Source organism: Ochotona princeps, chromosome 19, assembly GCF_030435755.1.
Source record: "Ochotona princeps isolate mOchPri1 chromosome 19, mOchPri1.hap1, whole genome shotgun sequence".
Lineage (NCBI taxonomy): Eukaryota > Metazoa > Chordata > Mammalia > Lagomorpha > Ochotonidae > Ochotona > Ochotona princeps.
Window position 1 is genome coordinate 47640596 of NC_080850.1, and position 25493 is coordinate 47666088.

The following is a 25493-nucleotide window of genomic DNA, read 5'->3' on the forward strand; positions in this document are numbered from 1 at the left end:
CTGGCTGATGTAGAGTGTGCAGAACCCAGAGCCTTGACTCTGATGATGGAGGCAAAATGGACTCCAGAAACTCCTATTTGTAATATTTCAAATTTATTCAGCAAAATGTTATTTCTTTTATAACTATATTAAATGACTGTGTTAAGTCATCTCGTGCTCCGTATGGATCTAGCACAACTTGGGTGCTTGTTGAAGCACAGTCCGCACATCGGGGCGTCAGCATCAGCCAGGAGCCGGCTACAAAGCCAGCTCCGAGCCCTAGCCTAGCCCTGCTGAGGCAGAGACCCTGGGGTGCGGCCTCAAGATCGGGGCTTTGACAAGCAGTCTAGGGAGAACCACAAATGATTTTGTAAAAAATGAATTCATAGAAGGTTGACTTCAACTTCCTATAAACTTCCAATAGTGTGTCAGAACTGAAAGGCCACAGCAGGACTTAATCAAGAGCATGCGAATATAGCGAATCCGCAAATGCAGGACAAGTCATTCTTACATAATAATTCAAGTTTCCTATTTTTGAAGAAAATTTGGAAACACTGATCCAGGCATGAAAATAGTCCTGTCTGCTCAATTTGACAAGTAAAACACAAAAGCAAATTTAATTTTAATGTTATTAGTACATGAGAAAAAATGGTCCCATGGATATACAGTGCAAAGTCACAAGTGTATATATATATATAATTTTTAAATTCAAAAGCAATTCTGACAGAACCGGCTGGTGATAGACCAGATTCTAAGGACAAGAAGGTACCATAAACTATCAGTCTACATTCTACGTAAGAGCTCACAGCTGCAAACTTCCAAAAACATTAAGCCAAGGAATTTGAGGAGACACAGAGAAGGTTCTAGAACTACCGCCCATGCTATACTATCCTGCGGCCTGAGAGCCATGAGTCAGGGATATTTCTCTGATAATTTCCTGCAGCCATACACTGCATCCAGGAGCAAGAGGTGGGCTTCCGCGTGCAGCAGCTAGCCAGCAGGGGACCCTAGTCGGGAATACTAAATGGCAGAGCACTGATGACCTCACCGGTCTCTGTGACGATGGCGTCGTACACCCACCGGCGGTTGCAGCGGCACTCGGGGCCGCACTTGTTGGAGTTGCACTTGGGGCAGGGGTAGAAGCAGCCCAGGCAGTTCTTCTCCAGGCAGTCGCACAGGTCGGCGTCGTTGTATACGAGCTTGCCACTTCTGTTGTACTTCTTCACCGCCCTGCGGGGGAACGAACCAGGGAGACAAGACAGGGCTGTAGTCAGCACTGGGGCAAACGCCTGCACAGCAGCCTTCACACACTCGGGCATCACCCAGAAATATGCCAGAATGGTCTACGGCTGGCTTGCCATGGAATGTTAGCCTATGGCGGCCGGACTTTGCATTTTTCCAGCTTTGGTGGGGTATGACCATCCAGTGAAGGATGCTATAAACAATAAACTGACTAAAGCTTCCTCCTGCAGATGTTTCAAACTTTTCTTTAAGATATGACCATTCTGGGACAGCTCTGCAGGATGAGCCTCTGCTTGCAATGCCTGCATCCCACATGGCAGCTGATTTGAGGCCCAGCTGTTCCATTTTCAGTGCAGCTCCCTGCTAATATTCCTGGGAAAGCACTGGAGGACGCTCTAAGTGTTTGGGTCCCTGTACTCCTCTGGGATGTTGGAAGACACTTGGGGATCCTGGCTTGAGTCCGGCCCAGCTTTGACTTCTGCAGCCATTTGGGAAGCAAATCAGTGAATAGAAAATTCTCTTGCTCTCTGTCTCTCTTCTCTCTGTAGCCCTGTCTTTCAAATAATTTTTAAGTCTTTTTTTTTTAAATGACTATTCCTGGGCCCGATGTGATGGCTCAGTGACTAAATTCTCGCCTTGCATATGCTAGGATCTTATATGTGCACTGGTTTGTATCCTGGCTGCACCACTTCCCATCCAGCTCCCTGCTTGTGGCCTGCGAAAGCAGTGGAGGTTGGCCCAAGGTTTTGGGACCCTGCACCTGTGGGGAGACCCAGAAAAAGGTCCTGGCTCCTGGCTTCGACTCAGCTCAGCTCAGCTCCAGCCACTGAGGCCACTTAGAGAGTGAACCAGCAGATAGAAGATCCTTCTGTATCCCCTTCTCTCTGTATATCTGCCTTTCCAATAAAAATAAATGAACATTTAAACATTTTATCTATTTTTTTCAAAGAGGCATATTGATACAATGAGAAAGACACACAGAAAGGGGTCTTCCACTCACTGGTTCATTCCCCAAATGACGAGAATGGCAGCAGCCAGATATTTCCACTTCCCTCCACAGTCTAGTGTGAGAAGGCACCACCAATGACTTCCCGTGCGCATTCCTGATGGGTGCTTGTCCCAGCAACAACAGCAATGCCAGGAAACCTCCTGAACATGTCTGCACACATGTGTAAGACTTTTAGCAGGACAGAAATCCAGGAGTGAAGACACAGGGGTCATACAGCACAGGGGTGATACAACACAGGGGTCATATGACACAGGGTCATACGGCACAGGACTGATATGGCACAGGGCTGATACAGCACAGGGGTCATACGGCACAGGGGTCATACGACACAGGGGTCATATGACACAGGGTCATACAGCACAGGGGTCATACGACACAGGGGTCATATGGCACAGGGCTGATACAGCACAGGGGTCATACGGCATAGGGGTCATACGACACAGGGTCATACGGCACAGGGGTCATACGACACAGGGGTCATACGGCAGAGGGGTCATACGACACAGGGTCATACGGCACAGGGGTCATACGACACAGGGGTCATACGGCACAGGGGTCATACAACACGGGGGTCATATGACACAGGGGTCATACGGCACAGGGCTGATACGGCACAGGGGTCATACAGCACAGGGTCATACAGCACAGGGTCATAAGCACAGGGGTCATACAACATGGGGGTCATACAACACAGGGGTCATATGACACAGGGTCATACGGCACAGGGGTCATACGACACAGGGGTCATACAGCATAGGGGTCATAAGCACAGGGGTCATACAACATGGGGGTCATATGACACAGGGTCATACGGCACAGGGCTGATACAGCACAGGGGTCATACTAAGATGTATATTATTTTTCATTGACTTGCAAGATTCCTTATAAATTTTGGTTAGTGATTTTTAAATATATATTATATATAATTATATAATATTTATATAATTATAATATAATTATATTATATTATGTATAATTATATCATATTTATATTATATATATATATATTCCCTCACTTATCCTTCATTGTTTAATGGGCAGAGATTTTAATTTTCATGTGGTAAAATTTATCAAGCTTTCTTTTGCTTAATCTCTGCCCTGATATATTAACAACCACTGCACTGTGGTTAGTCCTGGGCCCATATGATACCACAAATCCCTTCCATGGCTGGAGCTATTTCTCTTCCTAATGAGGAGAGACACACATTTCCCACTAAAACTGTTACTCAGGTCCAGAGCTGTCACACCTCTCTATGAAAAACAAAGCAGAAGAAAGCCACCTCTTCACTTGGTGCAATGGAGTGTTTCCTTTCTTTGCTGATTCCCAGATAATGCACTATTATTACATGTTAGGAAGAGATATTTATAAGTCATAACAGAGCAATTTTTAATTACCTGGCTTGATTAAAGGAAATGCATGTCATGACTCCACAAATCAAACACGATAGGCCATGGACTCACTTGTACTTTGGAGAAAAATACTCGTTCATCTTCGACATCCTGGCCCTCTTGTTCTGCTGCCGTGTCTCGGGGTTGAAGTCGGCTACCTGGGGCCCGGGGTTCTGGAATGCCAGGCATCTCAGCTGCCGCTCTATCTGTTGCTGTGAAATGAACAGATGTACTAGTAAGAAGAGCCTTGGGTATTTACACTGTCTCAAAGCAAACTTTCTGTAATTTCCACTAGGATGCAAGCAAGTGTGTGTTTTAGACAGAAGCAGCCGATCTGATTCAGTTTCAGCAGACGATGCAAACTTTCTCCAGTGAGGCTATTTCTTCTGAATAAAAAATTACAAAACTCATATAAAGCAAATGCCAAAAAAAAAATCCAATAAAGGGAGAACAAGATAACCATTTTCAGATCTATGGAGCATTCGTGAGCTTCCCCAATGTGACGGGCCGAGTGTCAGGATTTCCTGTTCTTTGTGAAGTCCAAGCTAGCAGCCTCACAGTGCAGGGGAAGCTGAAGCGCACGCAGCCCTGCCCTCCGTGCAGGGCCCAGGGTGGTGTGGCCCGGAGCGTGGCTACCAGCGGGACTGCCACACAGAGACAGTGACCACATACAGCAGCAGTGCTCCATCGGAGTCCGACCTCAAAGTCCTACCACAATGACCTTCTGCAGTGTTGGGGAACGTTTCAAAGTCTGCCTAAGGAGTCTTATCCAGGCAACAGAATGCTTCAGTCAAGTCCTGATGAGTCACTAAAAAACCGTACATGCCTACTCATGTATCTGCAAGATGCAGTGAAAGCAAGCCAGCAGCTCGTCCATCTGCAACAGCCCAGGGCTGGGCCGTGCTGAAACTGCCAGGAGTCGGACACTTCCTCCAGGCTTTCCACCGGGGCGTCAGGGACCTGGATTCTGGAGTGACCATGTGCTACCTCCAGGTGCGTCAGCAGGGAGCTGGAGGAGAAGCAGCCAGGACTCCATCAGCAGCTCTGCTGTGAGATCAGGCAAAACAAGAGGCGGGCTAACCTGGTGCACCACAGCGCTGGTCTCTTGACAACTCAATGTGAACAAGTAACACCTATGTCATGAGGGAAGCGGGTATTCCCTTCAAGAATTTCAGAAGAAAATCACCTGGAGAACCTGGAAACACACGGACAGGTTGGCCTGTCTATGAACTTGTACAATCAGAAACAGAGGGGCACACCCCCTGGGGCTTCAGCAGATGTACACAGACGTCCCTGTCGTTGACTGGGCTTAATAGTAGGTATTATACGATAATCACTTTAAAACATGACCCCAGTGTGTACATGGGTTTGCTTTATATGCTGAACCTTGCCAGTGCAGGTCCACTCTCTGGCAGTGCAGGCCCACCCTCTGGCACAGTGGTGCCATCTGTCACCCCCATGTTCTTTACAGCTCAGCCAGAGACTAAGAATGGAGATGGCAGGGGTGTGCCCACCATGTGCAAGTGCTGGCCTGGCCACCGGCTGCTGCTGTGCCTTGAGCAATTCCTGCTCCTCAAAGCCTCTTTCTGTCCTCCTGTAAAACAGGGCTCCCAATGCAGCTTGTGACAAGGCTCAGAGCAGTTGAAGTTTCAGAATCATGACATGACATAATAAAAACAAAAGGAGAGCTTGTTCATAGAAAACGCTGGAAGGTATTCTCCAGTAGTATTCTAGTCAGGGGGCAGGATTCTGTTCTACACAAAACACTGGGCTCACTGGGCTCAGGCTCACAGGGTTGTGAGACGCAAGCAGGAGACAGGTGAGGCAAGGCCCGACAGGGGTAAGCAGGGTGACAAGACACGCAGTGCCCCAGCTCGGGGAGAAGAGACCATCTCCTTGAGTCCTGACTGGCCCAGCTTCCCACAGGGCTCCACCTGCTGGGAACTCCCCTGACCTCACGGCGCCATACCAGTTGCTTCAGCTCAGTTTGGCAGGTTTTCTCAGGAGAACTTGTATCCATGGGTCTCTGTTGAGTGGAACTGCGTTTTGCTGCTTGTTCACTCATTTCTGATTACTAAACAATTGGGGAAAGAAATTGCATTAATTATTGACATCCCCAGCATCTTCACCTTAGGACTCTTCCCTGTTGTCTCCCATAATTCTGTTTCCAGGCCAGCCTTACCGAGAAAGCCATCTACTCCCACCACCCTTATGTCTACATGTGACCCCTGGACCATGGCTCCCATGTTCTTCCTCACCAGGTAGCCCGTCACAGGAGGAGGACTCTACCTTCCACTGCCCTTAATATCACATGGTTCCATGCAGGCAGTACTGGGGACCACCCCAGCTGCCTAGGAAGCCCATGAACTCTCAGGCCTCCGCCTTCCCCCTGGACACTCACTTCTTTGGGGAAACAGGAAGACATGAATTCACACATCCTCGGGGACTTGGTGAAAATCCCACGCACTCCCACAGGCTTAGCCAGCTCTTGTTCAGGCTACCTTTCAAAGTCCTGACCTCCTCACTCAAACTTTCTGACAAATATCTGTGCAATTTGTGCTAAGTGAAAGCCATCAGTTTTCCATAACATGCAGTTGCTAAAATGTCTATATTTCATTTCAGAAATACTTTGGTCTGTGCACAAAGAACTCTGCGGCACAAGGCGTGTGAGCAAAGTGAAGCCAACGCAAGAGGCTCGTCACGAGTCCCATTCAAGTGGCCTCAGAGGGCCTTTAGAGGCACACGCATGCACACACACACACACACGTGCAATGCACACACAGTCTCAGTCTTCCTCTTTCTCTAAGGCTATCAGATTAGATCAGAATCCCATCCCTGGGACCTAGATCAGTCTCATTTGTCACCTAAAGGCCTTACCTCCAGATTTAGTCACATCGGGTTTCAGGCTTCCAAATACAAATTTGGGGGTGTGGAGGGAGGCACATTTTAGGTGATGGGAATCACCCGTGCATAAATTCCCCTGTGAAATGCCTTTAGTAAACAGCCTGTACAGCTAGATATTCCCCCTTCCAGCTCCTTCCAGGCTTTTTCATCGGTCCATCAACTACAGGTAGCTGCCTTACGCATGGCAGGTGACAACTGAGTTACCCATGGTGGATGAGCCGTGTTCACCGCTGAGCCTCACCACTGTGTGGAGGCAGCGGATGCAGCAGCAGGCCCAGGTGTCCACTTCACACCCACCCAGGGAACAGGTCACTGGCCAAGCTCCAGACAGAACTCGCACTTGGCCCATGGCACTTACCTTAACAGTGCCTGGCATGTGCAGTTGAAACGATGAGCCAATCATGACAGAGTATCTTTCTGCCCTAACCTGAAGTCACTAGAAAATCACCAAACAAAAAAAGCTGACATTCTTATGCAAAGGTTAGTCTCTACTGTTACTCATTTCCAAATAAAGCCATTTTTCAGAGACACTATCTGTAAGACATTTCTGGAGAAACATTCACAGACCCATGCAAACCAGAGACTCAAGTTATTTTAATCCCACTCTGTCCCTAGCCTTAGTTCCTGCACTTGCTGGGAATGACAAGTCACTGAGTTAGTCGACAGGTGAGTCACATCCCACCTGGGGGATCTAGTGACAAGCCAGCCACTGCGCAGGTGGTCAATTAAATCAGCCCCTCATGCTCCCTCCCAGCTTAGGCTGCTGTTTTCAAACCAGAGGACTGCTTGTTCTAAAAAAAAAAATCACCATTGCCATGTGTCCAAGAGACAGCAGGCAGCTCTGACCTAAGCCTTGAGGGTGATGTGAGTAAACAACAATGGAACAGCGTGATTTCCACAGGTGCTTTTATTGCTGCACTTGCCTACACAACACACACACACAAACACACTTCTGAGGCTCCATATAAAGCAGTATGAAAACACACACAACATATTTAAAATAACTTGAAAATGTACTGGGCAGAGAAGGTGATTGTCTCTGAGACACAACACAGACAGACAGCTGTCATTACAAGTGTCATTAACGCCACCATTCGGGGTAGTTTTTAAACCAGTCACCCGACAGAGTCCATCAGGTCTGCCACCAACCTGCATCTATCAACACCTCTCCAACTGCAGCTCTTTTATAACAAGTCTCTTGAGTTGCACATCTTAACCCTCCTTGAAAGGCGATGAAAACCAGAAACCTGCCTTCACCTTTTCCCACCAATGGACGGAAGCAAACTGAGGCCAGAAGCTGGGGCCACTCTCCCTGCAGACACACTCAGCATCATCCTGATCAACGGCCTTCCAAAAGCACTCATTCCAAGTATGTAAGTGTGGAGATTTCTCCCCCCAGATCCCACAGCCCTTTCGGGCTTGTTCCTCAGTTTCCCTTGTTCCTTCAGTCCACAGGGCCAAGAGGAAATGTCATGGGTCTTCCACTCCTAACCACAACCCTGGAAGGAAGCAAAGTCACCGAGTCACCTCCGGGCGGCTCCTGCTCCTCCTCTTCTGAAGCAGAGGGCAGCAGGGTGATAGAGCAGCTTGGCCCAGGCTCTCCCCCAGCCAGGGCCTGTCCCTCTGCACTTGGGAAGGACAGGCCACAGCTGAAGCAGCAGGGGGTTAAAGAGAGGACAGAAGGCCTACCTGCAAGCTGCACAGAGAGGGAGAGGACCCCGGGAAGAGAGAGAAACCGCACTTCCTCCTTCCCTTTGTTTTGCCGAGAAACCACGAGTCCCTCATGGGAAAACCGTAAGGCCCCAAGGGTGTTGGTACAATTTAAGGCTTTTATAATAATGACTGGGAGAAGGAAAGACGAGGGAGAGTCAGCACGGGCAGAGGCTGGCTCTTCCAGCCAGCGTGGACACCAGCACCACACCAAAGCTGAGGAAGTAAGTCACCTCTCCGTTAGTTCACCCACCACAGCGATTCATCTAGAGTTAGTGTCTGACTCCATTGCTCAGACTCCTAGCTTGATGTCAAGTGCCTAACTCATTAATACCAAACTGTTCCATGACTATTTTTATACTTTGGCATAAACAATGCTAAATATACTTACAGGTTTTAGCTGAAATATATATATATATATATATATACACACACATACACACATATATATGTATATATATACATATATATACACACACATTTTATATATGTATATTTTATATAAATGTATATATATTTAAGGAAATATATATATTTAAAGGAAAAAAAAGCTATGTTTCCCCAAAAGAAAATGAAGCTGTTTTTAAGCTATGTCTAAGAAACAGGTCAAGCGGTGATGTAAACCCTCTGTGCACTGTCCTCTGCCACCTGGGCTCACATGTCCTGTTCACTAAGGTAGTGCTGGGTTTTTGTGATTACCTGATAATCAAACCTGATAATCAAACCTGTTTCATCTTGCCTGCAGTGGACCCACAAAACTCAGGGCAGGTCCAACGCTGACCAGACTGTTCCATAGTTAGTCACATAGTATGACAATGTCTACTCTTCCCAGTGTTAAGCTTTGAAGTCACATAATTGACAATAAATAGCACTCTTTGTTGTTGTGTTCATGTACAGTGCTACCTTAACCCCAGGAAGAACCAAACATACTAACGATCAAGTACAAAGGCAAGAATGAGCTGAACAGCAGGCTCAGAAAATCTCCTGAAGAATATGAATTATAACCAACATAAAACTCTCCTGGCCAGTTCTTTTGCTTATTAATGCTCACATGCCCAGATGTGTCCAGCAGGCATGCCACCATTTGGGACACGATAGCTTGTGCGTATTTCTGCATATTCTACTGAGCACCTTCCCCAGGGATAAAAGTGGTGTGGCTAGCAAGAGGGGGAAGCAGAACTATGCACTTCCTGGACCTCTGGTGGCTTCATTTGGGAAAATTACTAACATGATTTGATACAGTTTGCAACCTGGATAGAGAGGGGTATAAATGAGTGTGACTGGGCTTGGCAGCGTGGCCTAGTGGCTAAGGTCCTTGCCTTGATCCCATATGGCCGCTGGTTCTAATCCCGGCAGCTCCACTTCCTCTCTATCTCTCCTCCTCTCAGTATATCTGACTTTGTAATAAAAAAAATAAAATAAATCTTAAAAAAAAAAAAAAAAAGAGACTATTAAAAAAAAAATGAGTGTGACATACAGGCTAATTGGTTTAAAGTCACTATTCCTATTAGTGTTATTATTATGCTAATACTGTGTTCTGAATTTGGTTTTACACATATTATTTCATAGCCACCTCCCTTCTCAGGACACATTCTCTGCTTGCTGCCCCTCAGCCTGTTCCTATTGTTTTCCATCATGCCTCAAATGAACATTCTAGCTATTTACCACAAGAGTAAAAGCTTAAAAGTTGTCTGCCTTGACCAAGAATTCCCCTTTGGGGAATTTAGTAAAAGACAGAGATATTTACAAAATGTTAGCTGCAAGAGTCAACCTTGGGCCCAGCAAGATAGCCTAGCAGCTAAAGTCCTCACCTTGAATGCACCAGGATTCCATAGGGCACCAGTTTTAATCCTGGCAGCCCCACTTCCCATCCAGCTCCCTCCTTGTGGCCTGGGAAAACAGTCCAGGACAGCCCAAAGCCTTGGGACCCTGCACCTGTGTGGGAGACCTGGAAGAGGCTCTGGATTGGCTTTGGATTGGCTCAGCTCCGGCCATTGCGGTCACTTGGGGAGTGAATCAGTGGACAGAAGATCTTCTCTCTTTCCTCTTCTCTATATCTGACTTTGCAATAAAAATAAATAACAATCTAAAAAAAAGTCTATCTTGTATTAACTGCCAGATCGTACATCTACAAGGCTAAAAATGTGAGTAACACAACTTTATTTAACACAATATTGTGACAGGCTGCAGCCATTAAAATGATTTGTGGAAATGTGTTTATTGCATCAAAGTTACACATTTCATTTTCAGAAAACAGGAGAAGAAGGAAGGGTTTTAAAAACTTTCTTTGTGAGATAGTTTTTGGAAATTAGATTGTTCTAGGAACTTCAGTGTTTCCTCTTTGGCCTGTTGACAATATCATGTGTAACATATTCCTGCAGCAAGACACAGTCTGTGTTCTCTCAAAAGAATGCTCATCTTTTCAAAGAACCAGCTTTTTCCCATCTCATCTCCTCCTAAGAACTTGGTATATTTGGATGTCCTACTGCCCTAAAATGTTTGCTAATCTCAGGAGTTTCCACTTCCTTTCCCGCTACTGGAAGCACTTACAGATATAATCCTCATTACTCGGTTCACTCAGCTTACTTTTTATAGCCTCTCCTTTTTCCCATCTTATTTTGATTTGATTTCTTCTTTTAGTGTTTGCATTCTGCGGCGAATCTGGTTCGATTTCCTTCTGCTGTATTTGTTTTTCCTGGTAGGTCTGCAGAGGATGAGGGGAGCGGGGTCTGGGCTCAGGCGTAGATGAGCCTGGGAGCCAGATGTGTTGAGCAGACCCAGAGCAGGCTCACACTCACCCCTGGTGCTAAACCGAGTCTGAAATGGCTCTACCCTCTTGCTTACAAGCCCAGTGACTGCAGAGCTCACCTTCCCTGGTCTTCTGCCCAAGAGCAGGGCCTTGTGTACAAGGAGGTGCTCCCCCTCCATCACCTCTGCTACCCTAGTCTGTCTCTTGCATCCTGGGGACTTGCAGGAGCCTGCCTGGGATTTACAGTTCTAAGCAAATGCAATTTGGGGAGGTTCTGGGTACGCTTAAAAGATCCACAGACATAGAGGCTTGCTCTCACTTTACTTTCACAACCAAACCCAAATATTAGTTTTTTCAGCACTAAATTATTCGGAAGTTGTGTTTCCCCGGTTGTACTTTATTTCCTAGGTGCTTGGCATTTTCGTCTGTGTCACATTTCCCCCTCTTCATCAGGCCTACTTTTAACCCTCACTTGGTTTCTCTGCCTTCAGCCCCAGCAGTCCTCAGAGGTCAATGCCACCTTGTTAACACATTACATTAGGTCACCTGCCCCCTCCAAAGCCTTTCTGGTGGTCCTCAGCCTGACAGCTCTGACCCCACTGGCATGATGTATACCTGCCTTCCCAGCCTTGCCTTCACTGTCACTCTCTCTCAACCTGACACCAAGTAGCAGAAGACAGGAATGCCCCCACTCCAGCACCCAGCGGCCCTTGCCACACAATGTAAAAATCGCCCCTGGGAAAACTGCTGCACAGTCAGGACATTCCCCCTGCGGAAGCCAAGAAAATAAAACATGGAGACAGTAAGGCTACATCTCCTGAAACACTTCTGGGGTATGTCCATAACCCGGTATTTGCCATAACCTTGGGTTCTTGGAAAGGGGAATGAGAAACTTATCACAAGATGGTATCTCATTCCAGGATGAGATCTTGTTTTACTTCCACAGCTCATTCAGTGAGCTGACTGCCCCAAATTGGTTTCTGTGCATGGAATTGGAAGGATCTGTTTGCCTGGTTCTGTTTGCTATTAGGTAGGATGCAGTTCTTCCTGATTGGATGGTTTAAAGTCCACAATGCTTAAACTGATTGGGTATCTGTGCTCCACACCACCAGCTGATTAGTTAATTTGTGTTGTGCACTGATGTAAGCTTAGTGCATGATTAGTATCATGCACCACTCCTCTTATATGATTATATGATTGATGCTTAAAAGCCCCTGAACACAGCTGGTCAGGGCTACTCCCCTCTTCAGCCTGCAGTGGTACGGGACAGTCCACCGGTGGGCACTGGCCAGTGAGTAGACTCCTGAGATTCTAAGGGTCTGCCTTTGACTCATTTCTGCGATAGACTTGGACAACTTTGAATACCCCCATCCCAAAGCACCCCACTTCTAGGTCTCCCAAGTGTATTTCCAGTTACAGGAGTCCCCATTTATCTGCAGCTTCTCTCTCCATGGTTTCATTCACGTGGCCAACTACAGTCTGAAAACATGAAGTGGAAATTATCAAAAATAACTTGTAAATTTTTAGATGGTGTGCTGTTCTGAGTGGAGTAACAAAATCTCCAGCCATCCTTCTGCATTCTGCCTGGGATGTGAATTAGCCCTGCAGCCAGCATACCCATGCCGTATATAAGCCCACCTGCTGCTCTGAGCAGATGTTTTCATTGTCAGATCCACTATGGTGTCACTGGACTGCGTGTGTTCAAGAAACATAGAGTTTGGTGCTATTAAGGTTTTAGGCATCCATGGGGTAACAAGAGCCTTAGCATGTATCCCTATGGAGACGGATGGGGGCACTGTATTGACTCATACATTTATCTCCCTCTACCCCCAGACCTTTATTGCTCCAAGGCAGGATCTATAAAATCTTCATAGTTCCTGCCACAGACCTAGCTCCTTGTGCTCATGTATCCTCTCTAGTAGGAAGGATAAACAGCATTTTTTTCCCACCAGGCATAATAAATTAGAGATCTAATGTGCCTCCTATGAAACCCAGAAACAGAAGGCACTTTTTCAGGACCTCACCTTCCCCACCTCTCCACCCCTCTCCCTCCCACCTTGCCCAATTCAATCCAAGCCTAAAAGCCCTGCTTTGCATGATAAGCAAAGTAAATCCTAAGGCTCATAGTAGTCTTAGACACTGAACTCCAACTAGGTTGCAGTGTCTGTTAGTGTGTGTAAAGGCCAGGTCTAAGATATGCTGAAATGAGACGTGCCGCAGCACCCATTGGTTTGCATAGGACATGGGGCTGGGGTGATACTGACCAGGCAACTATAATCACCAGTGTGTGCCTAGGCTAGTCTGATGCAGGTGACAGACTGAACTGGACCTTGCACTGGCTGGCACATGCAACAGTCAGGTCTAGAGTCACCACAAGTGAAGTTTCTTGGGGGCACTTTCCAACTCAAAACCCTGGCCACAGAAAAGATCACAGGATTTCTGGACCAACTTTGGACTTCACGCATGTGTTGGGACTGGGCTTCCTCAGTTGCTTATGCCTATACAGTGATGGCACGCCAAGGTGCATGTGGAGGACCAAGATGGCCAGCTCTTTAGGCTTGCAAAGGACAGCGAATGCCATGTCAGAAGATGGAGAAAAGAATGGGTTGGGCAACTCTCATGGCTGAGCTTTGGCAGCAAGTGTCTTGGTGAGTGGATACACTCACTCTGTCAGCCAACGAACCTTGGAAGGATTGTCTCAGCCAAGGAGCAGTAAAAACAACAGCACGTCAGAACTATCAAAATCACTCCAGCAAAAGTCTCAGATAATTCTACTCCGCATCGAGGTTCTAAGATGACCTTATGTGGACCTCTCCCATCCCCAGGCACTGATGTAGTTTGGCCGCTCGGAGCAGTCTTCTCCCTCTCTGGCTCCCCTCACCCCCAGATACAGGAGAAAAGGGAAGAACTGGAAAATAGGCAGCATTTGGACCACCCGCCTTCCCTCACGCCTTGACCCCCCCCGCTCTAATCAGTGGTCTGCATGGGCACCCTTGTCAACTATGTAAACAACATCAAAAATAAAATAATTTTTTAAAAAACCTGAACCTCCTATCTGCATTTTTCTCCTCTTACTACTGCCAAGATTGAAATCCACAGTGCTGATCTCCAGCTAGTATTTAAAGAATTCTCCTGTGTATATGTAAGAACATACTTATACATGGTAATGGAAAGTAACTCTAATTTCTGTTTTGTATTTCATTTTTCTTATATCTATTCATCTCCTATAATCAAGCATGATAGTTTTAAAGGTAATTAATAATACTTCAAATGATACTTCTAAGAATAATAGCCTTCGGTTCTCTCCCACATGCAAAGTAAGTTATGTCCAGCAGATGGTGCAAAACCTCTAATACAGAATTAAACTAGCTCTAAAAAGAAAGAAAGAAAAACAACCCTTACTACCTAAAGAATACCATGAGTAGGGTACCTTTGGAATGAGCCAAAATGGATACTGGTCCCAGAATTCTTCTCTACACTGTACATCTAGTTACTTCATTTTCAATGAAAGCAAAGTCACTTCACAGGGGAGGGATCTCTGCAACCACAGACCTACAGAGACAGACCTGGAGAGGCTGAAGCACATGATGGCCCCCGTGGAGGATCCCCTGGGGGTGACACACGCATGTCAGCTTGTTGCAGCTCCAGCAAGGGTGCTGGAAATCTAGCCATCCACCAGCTTTAGGAAGGGTCTCTTCCTGTACGTCAACTACAGTATATGAAGCCAAGCAACGTGGAGCTACTTCAACTGCAGCAGGATGGGGAGGGTAGGAGTCACATGGGGCCTTCCTGTTCTTGGCTACCCCAACCCTCTGGGAGTTTGTCCTAGTTAACATGCGTGGGATACAGAAAATACTTCCAAGAGGTCGCTGGATAAAACCCACTAGTCCACGGCAAAACTCTCCTCTGGCCAGAAAAGCTCAGAGGATAGCTGCAAATAAAAAACACCCAAAAAGATTTTTTAAATTATTACTTTTAAAGGAAAACTTCAGTAAGAACAGTTGAAATACATCTGTAAGGTCATCGTGAATGCTTTTCACAAATATGACATCTAACACAGGAAGTGTCGTGTACTCAGGGGCTGGGGGTTTCGCAGTGTGGCTAAGATGCTGCTTTGCAAATGCCCACAGCCCAAGTCCAGCACCTGGGTCTGAGACCTGCATCCCAGCTTCCTGCTGAAGTACGCCCTGGAAGGCAACAGGTAATGGCTCACGCACTTGGGTCCTGGGCCACTCACCTGTGAGGCCTGCCAGGGCATCCTGGGTCCTGACTTTAGCATGCCCAGCCCTGGCTGGGCTCCACATCTGGGGAGTGAACCAGGGGATCAGGGGATGGGAGGTCTCTTCTATCTCTCAAACAAGTTAAGTTTTAAAATAATTTCTAATGTATAGTTTTCTCATTAATAACTGACATCCACTCACCTCCATTTTATGGTGGTATATGGTTTACAAATACTGAGAAGCTTGGCAGTTCAGTGAAAGCTAGTTTTCATGCATCACACAAGCATATTTCTGGGCACTACAATTACATGAAAACAGTCTCTATCAACAGCAGATCTTTAAAGTGTACTCCCTGTGTAGTCTAATTCTTTAAGGGACTTGCTGTTGTTGGAAGGCAGTCACAGGAAGAGAGAAACAGATCTTCCTTCCACTGGCTCATTACCTAAATCACCAACCTGGCCAGAACAGAGCTAATCTGAAGCCAGGAGCCAGGAGCTTTTTCCAGGTCTACCATGAGGGTGGCAGGGGCCCAACAACTGGCACCATCCTCCACTCTCCCCAGGCGCGTCGGCAGGGAGCTAGAAGGGAAGTGGAGCAGTTAGCCCTAGAACCTGTGGCCACATGGGATCCTGGCACTTCTGGCTTCAGGCGGAGGATTCCCGGCCCCTGTACATTTTTTTTTATAAGAGAAATCAGGAATGACAGGAGGCAGTGATCTAACAGGACAAGGCCGGGTCATTTTAAACGTCTAAAGCCTCTCTAAAACCTAAATCTGGTTGGCAAATGGAGGTGACAACGCAAACTAAGCCACACCTTAGTGCTTCTTACAGAAATCGCTCCCTAGGGAAGTGTTCCTTTGTGCTCAACACCACAGAGTACACCGGGGAGCCTCAGGCCTGACCGCCTAGGGAGGTGACCCTGCCCCAGGAAATGGCCCTGCCTCAGGCGGGGACACGGCCTTGGGCGATAGCCCTGCTCTGTCACCAGGCTTGGGCAACGTCCCTGCTCAGGCCAGTGGCCCCAGCTGGGGGTACGGCTCTGCTTCAGGCTGACCAGTGACCCTGCTCATGTCAACGGCCTAGGGAGGTGACCCTACCCGGGTGACAGCCCTGCCTGGGGGTGGGGCGCTCGGGAGGGGACACGGCCTCGGGCGAAGCCCTGCCCAGGCCAATGCCCAGTGACCCTGCCCCGGGCGATGGCTCCGGCCTCAGGCAAGGAAGGCCCTGCCTCAGGTGGGGGACGCAGGGCGTTGTCTGCCCTGCTCAGTCACCAGGCGACAGCTCTGCTCAGGCCAGCGACCGGCCTGGGGACGACCCGCCTCAGGCACGCCTCACGGCCCACTCTGCCCGCTGGCCTGGTCACCTCACGCCTGAGCCTCCCGACCTTACACTGACCTGGGTCGCTCGTGGCTACCTCAGTTTCTGGGTTCCCACCCCGCACTTGAATCCCAGGCGGGGGAAGGACGTGGGCGGGGCTAGCAGGGTCTTCCTGTGCCTTACTGCTTCCGCTTCCTGTCCTGGCATCTGCGCGTGGCCGCGGCCGTGACTGGGTTGTTTGTGCCTTCAGCCGTGGTTGTGAGAGTTGGGTTCGTGTGACTCCCCCTCAGTGGCCCCCCTACGTGCCCCCAGAGCCCCTCCTCAGAGGCCTGGCTCCACAGTTCTGTGAGCCTCCACACATGGCCGCCAGTTTGTTTTCCGGATGCTGGCAACCCACATGGGCTCCGCTTCCCACCCAGCTCCTGCTTAAGGCCTGGGAAAGCAGTGGAGGACGGCCCAGGTTCTTGGACCCTGCACTCACAAGGGAGACCCAGAAGACGCTCCTGGCTCCCGTTGCTACTACTGGGAGAGAGAACCAGCTGATGGTTCACTTCTCTCTCTAGAAATCTGCCTCTCAAAAATAAATTTATGTGTACAAATTATAAATATTATTTTTGAAATCTTAACCTAAGGGTCCTTTATTTAAAAAAAAATACAATATTTACACTTTTCGTTCTGTGCCTGTAAATCTGATTCAGAATTTTAAAGTTCTATTATAGCACTCAGGTCATAGTAATTTTTATTCATCTAAATCTTCTCCAGTGAAATAGTACTTAAAGATGGGTGATGTTGTATACCTACTCCTTTTTATCATTGCCTTTATTAAGACGTTAACATTTGGGCCCGGCACCGTGGCCTAGCGGCTGAAGTCCTCGCCTTGAACGCCCCAGGATCCCATCCCCAGGAACGCTCTGCTTCCCATCCAGCTCCCTCCTTGTGGCCCGGGAAAGCAGTCCAGGACGGCCCAAAGCCTTGGGATCCTGCACCTGCGTGGGAGACCCGGAAGAGGTTCCTGGTTCCTGGCTTCGGACCGGCACAGCACTGGCCATTGTGGCTCACTTGGGGAGTGGATCATCGGACGGAAGATCTTCCTCTCTGTCTCTTCCTCCTCTCTGTATATCTGACTTTGTAAAAAAAATTAAATAAATCTTAAAAAAAAGAAAAGACACTAACATTTAAGAATTTTTATAACTATATATCAGGTACTATGTAACATATCACTTATAGACTTACGCATCAATTACCACCAGATAAATTAAATGGAAATACATTATTTAGGTAGTGCTATCATTTAGGTATTATTTAGTACATTTTATATAGATATGTAAAGGCCTTCCTCAAAAAAAAAACCTTTATGTAAAGTTTTAATGACTTCAGAAGCAAAGATAATATGAACTCACAGAATTTGAGACACTTAATTCAAAGTGTAATGATTTATCTTTATTTCACACTAATGCACTTTCGGATACAAAAGTTTAAAATTTTTTAGTTCCTCTGATTTAAGATGGAAAATGTTGACTGAAATACAAAATTAAGTCTTTTGGGACTTGTACTTCAACTTTGGGTTTAGTAAAGTATTGATAGGCAACTTAGGACTGTGCCTTTTGCCAGTTTTGGGGTGGGGGAAGGTGGTTGCATGGCATTCCTGGGGCAGGCCTTCAGCCTCATGGTTAAGATGAGACCCTTGTGGCAGAACGTGGATTCAATCCCTGATTTTCCTCTTGACTTCGGTTTCCTGTTAGTGCAGACCCAGGGTGGCAATGGTGACAGCTGAGGCAACTGGATCACCAACTCCCACGTGGGAGACTTGGATTAAAGTCCCAGCTCCCAGTTTTGGCCCCAGTAAACCAGCAGCCATTGCGCGTTTGGGAAATGGACAAATAGTGCTTGGGAGTGCTTGCTGTCGCTCATCATCATCATCAATGCATTACAGTTCTGACAACACATACCTTTGTTTTTAAATTTATTTAATTACAAGTTTACAGAAAGTTGGGATTTTTATAATGGCAACTTTTTGTCTTCAGCCACCGAGACAACTAGAGCCTCTGATATGTGCTGCTGTAATCAAGGCTATCTCCTACACAAATGCCACGTTACCATCGGAGTGAGAAAATTAACACTGATGCATTCTCAGTGTCTGTCTTCCAGCTGCCCCGATAATATTCTTTACAGCACAAGATCCCATTCAGAAGGTCACACTCGTTGTCACTCATCGTTAATGCTTTTCATGTGAGGTAAGCTTCTTCCCTCTTTCCTGAACTTCCACAAGCTTGTCATTCTATCTCATCAATCTGGGGATCTGTTCTTAGCCCACCATGATGATGTCCACACTGACCGTTTGACGGAAGTGATGTGTTCCAGGCTTTTCCACTGTAAATTACTCATACACTTTCATTACCAGTCAGGATTCTGTGGGAAAGTATTTTAAAATTACACAAATCCTTTTCTCACCATCAGAATTTGAGTGTTTTCACTTCTGGGTAAATAACAATAGACTCATGGGTTCCTACTTTATTTCTTTAACAATTTTCCCAGAACTGACCTGGGGAGGGCTGGGGAGGGCAGCGGAGGACTCCATCAAGCTGGTTCTTCTGCCGACCCTCATTCTAGGAAGATTCCCTGGGATGTGGATACTAAAAGATGGTCCAGGGCCCGGCGCCGTGGTCTAGCGGTTAAAGTCCTTGCCTTGAACACACCAGGATCCCATATGGCTGCTGATTCTAATCCCGGCAGCTCCACTTCCCATCCAGCTCCCTGCCTTTGGCCTGGGAAGGCAGTTGAGGACGGCCCAAAGACATGGGACTCTGCACACGTGTGGGAAACTTCGAAGAAGTTCCTGGCTCCTGGCTTCAGATCAGCGCAGTACCAGCCATGTGGTCACTTGGGGAGTGAATCATCAGACGGAAGATCTTCCTCTCTGTCTCTCCTCCTCTTTGTATATCTGACTTTGTAATGAAAATAAAATAAATCTTTAAAATAAATAAATAAATAAAAGATGATCCATTTCTAGTGGTCTCCTTTCTGCCGCAGCCCTGACACTACGTACTTCTCCGTGAGGAGTGGCAGCCAGAGCAACGCTGTGTGTACCAGCTGTACTGAGTGTTAGTACAGCGGTCTGAGCACCAGCTGTTGTAAAAAAAGATCACACAGATGGGGGGTTGAGGCCCATACATTTATGTCTCCCATCTTTGGAACCTGGGGAACCCACTCTACAGATGCACGCTGACTGGGTTCCTGGAGAGGGTCCACTTCCTGGCTTGACAATAGCTGCCTTCCCATGGGGACTTCACTTACTACTGTACGAAAAAGGAATCTGTTACTTTTCGCACAAGGGCACTAGTCAGATCCAGGAGGTTAGAGCTTCTACTGGCAAATTTGGGGAGACATAGTGTGGCTCCCAGGCTCTCCTGGTGGAAAAGCCAGGGTCTGCATCTAAGTGTGTTTAGAGATCTCAAAACAAATCTACAGGTTCACAGTTACTTATTACCTACTTAATCTGCATATGGAGGAAAATGAGTCAACACCAGTACTTCCAGTTCCAACCACAACAGTTCATTCTAACCCCTTCCTTTTGAATATCTTCTTCAACAGGCAGGAACTTGGGTCCTCTTTTCATGTCTTTATCTTACTCTCTAATCCATACTCTTAAAACCAAGATCCCATCTTTGCCTTCCTTCTTTCCCAGTGGATGCCCTCTTCACCCCCTTCTGGGTGCCATGCCTCAGGCCACCACCTCCCTGCCAAACCCAGATACCCTCTTTACCCCCAAAGGCCTTTGATGCCCACTCATTTGATGCCCACTCTCCCTGCGTGGTTCCAGCTCACTGTCACTGGGCTCTGAAGTCCTAAATGAGCTGCTCCTTCTCCTCACTCAGCAACTTCCACCCACACAGGACCGTAGGCTGTCCTCAGCTCACTTTGAGGAGATGCCAAGATGGCTCGAGAATCCAGACATCCTGAAAACATGGTTGGCAACCATGACCTTGTTGAATTAGAAAAGACCATACTGACGGTTTCAAATGCCACTGACTGGTCTGCGTAACTGTGCGGGAGGCAGTCATGCTTGCCTTACCTGTGAGCACCTCAAAGCCTTGCTCTGGACGTCAGAATCCTGCACAAGTTTGGATGGGAAGAAGAGCACTAATTGATGTAAAGTGAGAAACAACGAAGGTGACCAACAAGAGCACCCATGTAAGCCTTGTCTCATTGCTTCTTTGTTTGTACCTCAGTCAGGCCCCAGAGAATTCATAACAGATGACCTTGAACCTGAGACCACAGTGTGTGTGCTCCACACCAACAAAGGAAAGTCAGGGGACACTTCTGAGCAGGAAAGACACATAGAAGAGTGAGGAAGATTGTCAAATTCTCATTACCAAATTGAAAAACTGAATGAATACATTGCCCATTTTGTTAGCTACTGGTTTTAGGAGAAATGGTACAAATAGCTGAGTATATAAATTTGTCTCAATGTTGGAATGCTAGCAGATAAGCTAGCTTCATTAGTGAAAAACATATTTTTGTCATTTTGACAAACCTACCCCAGTGTTTATTGCCTTACTGGTATCATAGCAATCAATTAATAATTACTTCCTTTTATAAAGATATAAGGCATGATATAATGCTCAGCTGGAGCAAGTTTAGCCAAGTAAGATAAAAAGCATGCTATTCAAATTCGTTTTTCTTAATATTTAAAGAAATTGAAAGAAGCTGAGTGATAATGGGACTTGAGTTTTCAACAGGTATTGCACAGAAACTTGCCTTGTGCTTTCCTGGCACAGTCCTTGGAGCTCGGCACCCCAGCCCCGGTGTGAGAGCTGCCCAGGCCACGTGTCAGCCTTTAGGTGCAGAGAAGATGTGGAAAGATGGGCTGGACCAGTGGTGAAGCACAGGAAAGCATCTCCACACAGCAGCTGAGAACATGAGGACAGTTCACACCCTAAAAGCTACATTCCTACATAATACAAATACAGCCTGGGGCCACAGGAAGCTCTTGGGGTTCAGGACTTGGCTCAGCTCCACTGTCATACCATCTGGGGAATGAACCAGCAGATGGAAGCTATCACTTATTCCTTCTCTCTCTCTGTGACTATTTAAAATAAATAAATAAATGATCTTTTTAAAAAGAATCCTCTAGTCAACTGAGAATAACAGCAAACTTCTGTGCTACATTTTAATTTGTAGCTGCCTTAACTTTTACAAGAAATAGAAAAAAAAAACTTAAACCACATTGACTTAAGTTTATACATCTTTAAGGACTTTTCACATCATTTTTTCTTAATCTGTAAGAGTATCTAAGTAAGGAAGCAAGAGCTCTTTAGGTTCACCCACATCATACAAAAAGAAAGAGTGAAAGAAGATAGCACATCAAGTCCGGGGAGGGGGAACGGTTTGCCTAGCTGCACGCTGACGAGATGTTTCAAGTCAGCCCACATCACAAGTAGGCTTGATTTGCAAAGTGAAATCACGGAAGTAAGCCTAGTAAGCCTAACCACTGAGTGCAAACCTGCAAGAATGATCCTCTGCTTAGCTTTCACCTTGTACTTTCCTTATTTGGTGATTTCCTTCTGCCTAAAGGTGTCTTTAACTGTGACTGGCTTTGGGCACCATTATTTTCACTCAGTCGTTGGCTGAAAGAGCACCCCCACACCTCCAGGATGAAAATACATCCAAGACCTTCTGGGCAGAGCCTCCGTCCCCATTTTGGCCATTACAAGGGCACAGCATACAATCACTTAAGACACCATGGACTATGATGCCAGCAAAGCATGATTCAGGTAGCACAGATACGGGAGAAAGAACCAGCCAAAGACATGCTTTCTGCTCTCTGACACTTAACATGACTCATAAGCTTGTCTGCTCTCCCCCTCTCTGGCTTTTCTCTCTTCTGGTGAATGTTCTCTCTGGTTTCTGCTGCTTTCACTATCACATTACTCTGTCATTACCATCCCAGTACCAAGCTATGCAAACCCTGAAAATTGCAGACCTATATTTCCCTCAGAAAAGACTGCACTCTTCAGCAATGCCAAGGATTTAATATTCTGGTGGCCTTCACAACAGAATAAGCTAGATTTTGTTAGGCGAATTTGCGTTTACAAGACGTTCAAAGTAAATCTTGTGGGTTTATTGCCCAATGCCAAGTAAAATCTGCTCCAGAGATCTGGCAGTGCTGAGAGTCCCAAGTGGTGGCTGAGCTGCAGCGTGACGCTATAGGAGGAACAGGGCCCTGGTATGTGTGGCTGAAATACAACAATCAACATGTGAAGTGTCCCAGACTCACAGAGCACCGAAAGAAAGCTGTGAGCAGACTCCATGGTAACACACAGGAGGCGGGCCAGAAGGAAGCAAGAGCTAGGTGTGCTTCTGTAACCAAGCAGCGATCCTGGCACTCCGCTGTCTGTTTTCCAGGTTTTCGTTCTTTATGGTCTGTAGTTTGGCATGGACTGTGAGTCTCTGGGGCTCCTCCAACATGTCACTGAAAAACTGCTGCAGCTGGAAGGAAGTACAGAGAAGGCTGATCGAAGTCTGCACCAAAACCCGACAGAGACTGCTGGAACTAGCAGATTGTGTCTACCCCAGGGGATGTCAGGTGGACCAGAAGGCCCATGCTGCATTACCAAAGCATGTCTGGGCAGCTGGTCTCAATATTTGCTGGACACATACCGGATGTGACAAAAGATTTGCAGACAAAATTATGGTGAGCATTTTTTAAATCTAAAAATAAACTCTGAAAGTATATTTCAAAATCTGTATGTAACATTTGTGTCTTTATAAACATAATTGTTTAGGGACCAATGCAATGGCTAAACAGCTAATCCTCTGCTTGCAATAATCCCATGTGGGAGCCACTTCATGTTTTTCCTGCTCTACTTCCTATCCAGGTCCCTGTTGATGCACCTGGAAAAAGAGCAGAGGACAGCCCAAAACACTGGGATCCTCCCTGCACCCTTGTGGGAGACCCGGAAGAAGCTCCTAGCTTTGGATCAGCTCAGCTCCAGCCACTGCAGTATTGTGGGGAGAGAACCAGCAGATGGAAGATCTTTCTTTCCCTGTCTCTCCGTCTCTCTGTAAATCTGCCTTTCCAATAAATAAATAGATAAATAAAAACTTAATCTAATTTTAAACAAATATTTAGAGAATGATTCATCCATTGGCTAAACTTCTTAACTGCATCATGACAAGCATTCTGTTCTTGGAATATGTACCAATCATTACACATAAGCTGGATTTCAACTGAAAAATAAGTTACATCTCAAAAGTCTATTAGAACTAAGAACTCATTTCATAATATGTGATTGCATACCCATACCAGCTCACCAAAGCTCACATCAATTCAGCACCCAGATGTATCTGAAATCCAACGGTAATATGGCTATCAAGTCTGATTTCAATGTATTCTTTAAAGATTTATATTTATTTGAAATATAAAGAGTGCTAAAGAGATAAGGGACACATAGGTTCCCTCCTCAAATAGCTACAACATCCAGAGCTGAGCCAAGCTGAAGCCAGAAGGCAGACACTCCCACATGGACGTGTGGGTGTGTGCACACAGAGGGAGAAGCCCTGGCCTTAGAGGAATGATTTCTCACAACCCTTCTAGTAATTATTTTGGATACTGTCATGTGAACTGATGTAATATAGTAGGGTCACTGGACATTAATACATTGTTGATAAGGATATTCATCATAGCTAGTCTATTTTTACAGTTGGAATAATTTGATAATTACTAAATTCATTTGTGCATTCTCTAAACTATCAGTGACTACAAAATTTTAAAACGGTGAGGTTTACCACACTTATTCCAACCTTCACTCGTTAAAACAACAAAACATGACTGGGTTCAACAGAGGCAAAGATGAACCGATGAGATCACTTGGTCTCCACCCTAGAGCCTTCCTCCCAGCAGGCTCTGAGTGTGCCCTCTTCCCCCTTTCCTGGGAAGTCCTGACAGCTAAGCCTGACATGGGCCAGAACCCAAACAGGTACAACACCTCCAAGCTGGTGGTTCTCCTGCTAATAGCAACGTGACTGAATGGCATTTAAATGCTGTTCTTGGTTTACTTTGTGCAGCTGTGTGTCTGTCTTTCTATAGGTGTTTGCTTCTGTTCCTTTGGGTTACTTTCTGGTCTTCATCTCCTCTGTTTCCTTCCAGAACGACTCCACTGCCTGTTCAGTACCTGACGTTGGGGTACGGCTGTTTCCCAGTGTTGGTACATGGCCTGGCCAGGCCATCAGAGTCCATGTGCACTACACAGGGATTGGTGCATGTGACCCGAGCAGGATCAACCCAAGCCGTCTTTTCAAGGTGGGAACTTAGAGTTCAGTAAGACATTTTCCCTCCTCCTGCAGCTCAAGTGTCAAGGGTCATGTGGGCCAGGAGGCACCGTTGCCTCCATGTGCACAAAGCTCAGACTAAAGGAATCTCAGCCCAAAGAGAAACAAAACCAAGAATGTACTACATTCCAGAATATAGGCTTAACTACAACATGATCACAGTTCACCAGGCGCCCATTGCAGTTCCGTGCCATTGACACAGGTCCAAGATGAAGGCAGATATGGGACAATATGGGAACATAAATCAGTTCACTAAAAAATCCGTAGAATGGGATCTGAAAGGGAAGTTAGGAATCGCTTTTAGGGAAGGAGGAGGAAGGTGGGCAGTCACTCAGCCACTAAGGGGATGAGGTGCTATAGACATAAGGCTAAATGGTCTTGAAATCTAGAAAAGGTGGACTGATGTGAGAGTGTGAAATCGTGCAAGTGGTGCAGCTGAGCTGGCAGGTGCGGGGAAAGGGATGGTGAACCGCCTGTGCCTTCTGCTCCCTGGTGCCTGGGGGAGAGGTGGGACAGCACGAAGCCAGAGTGAGGCGGGGGCCAGGTCACAAGCAGCTGCACGTGCTCGTCAACAGATTCTTTCATCCTTTTTCCCCCTTTTCTTTCCTTCTTCCCTCCTCCTCCTCCCTCCCTTTCCTTCCTTC

General features: G+C 46.6%; 2 protein-coding genes across 5 annotated transcripts in view; both read right to left on the reverse strand.

Annotated features, from left to right (window-relative positions):
- Positions 1-694: 694 nt before the first annotated feature.
- ARL14EPL (ADP ribosylation factor like GTPase 14 effector protein like) lies at positions 695-15566 on the reverse strand. 3 transcript variants are annotated; one of them, XM_058677515.1, is made up of 5 exons: positions 15404-15554; positions 15220-15324; positions 5589-5693; positions 3692-3831; positions 695-1209 (listed from the first exon to the last, which is right to left on the reverse strand). In XM_058677515.1, the coding sequence occupies exons 3-5, from the start codon at positions 5682-5684 to the stop codon at positions 987-989; spliced, it is 459 nt and encodes a 152-aa protein (XP_058533498.1). In that variant the 5' UTR covers positions 5685-5693; positions 15220-15324; positions 15404-15554; the 3' UTR covers positions 695-986. The 3 variants fall into 3 exon arrangements, with proteins under 3 accessions (XP_058533498.1, XP_058533497.1, XP_058533499.1); XM_058677514.1 differs by lacking the exon at positions 15220-15324 and having other exon boundaries at positions 15404-15553; XM_058677516.1 differs by lacking the exons at positions 5589-5693; positions 15220-15324 and having other exon boundaries at positions 15404-15566.
- Positions 15567-22401: 6835 nt separating this feature from the next.
- LVRN (laeverin) overlaps positions 22402-25493 on the reverse strand; it is a 55167-nt gene continuing 52075 nt past the window's right edge. For both annotated transcript variants that reach the window (XM_058677538.1, XM_004586352.3), the window contains one exon: positions 22402-23007. In XM_058677538.1, coding sequence (XP_058533521.1) covers positions 22867-23007 — 141 coding nt within the window. In that variant the 3' untranslated portion in view covers positions 22402-22866. The remainder of the gene's footprint in view (positions 23008-25493) is intronic.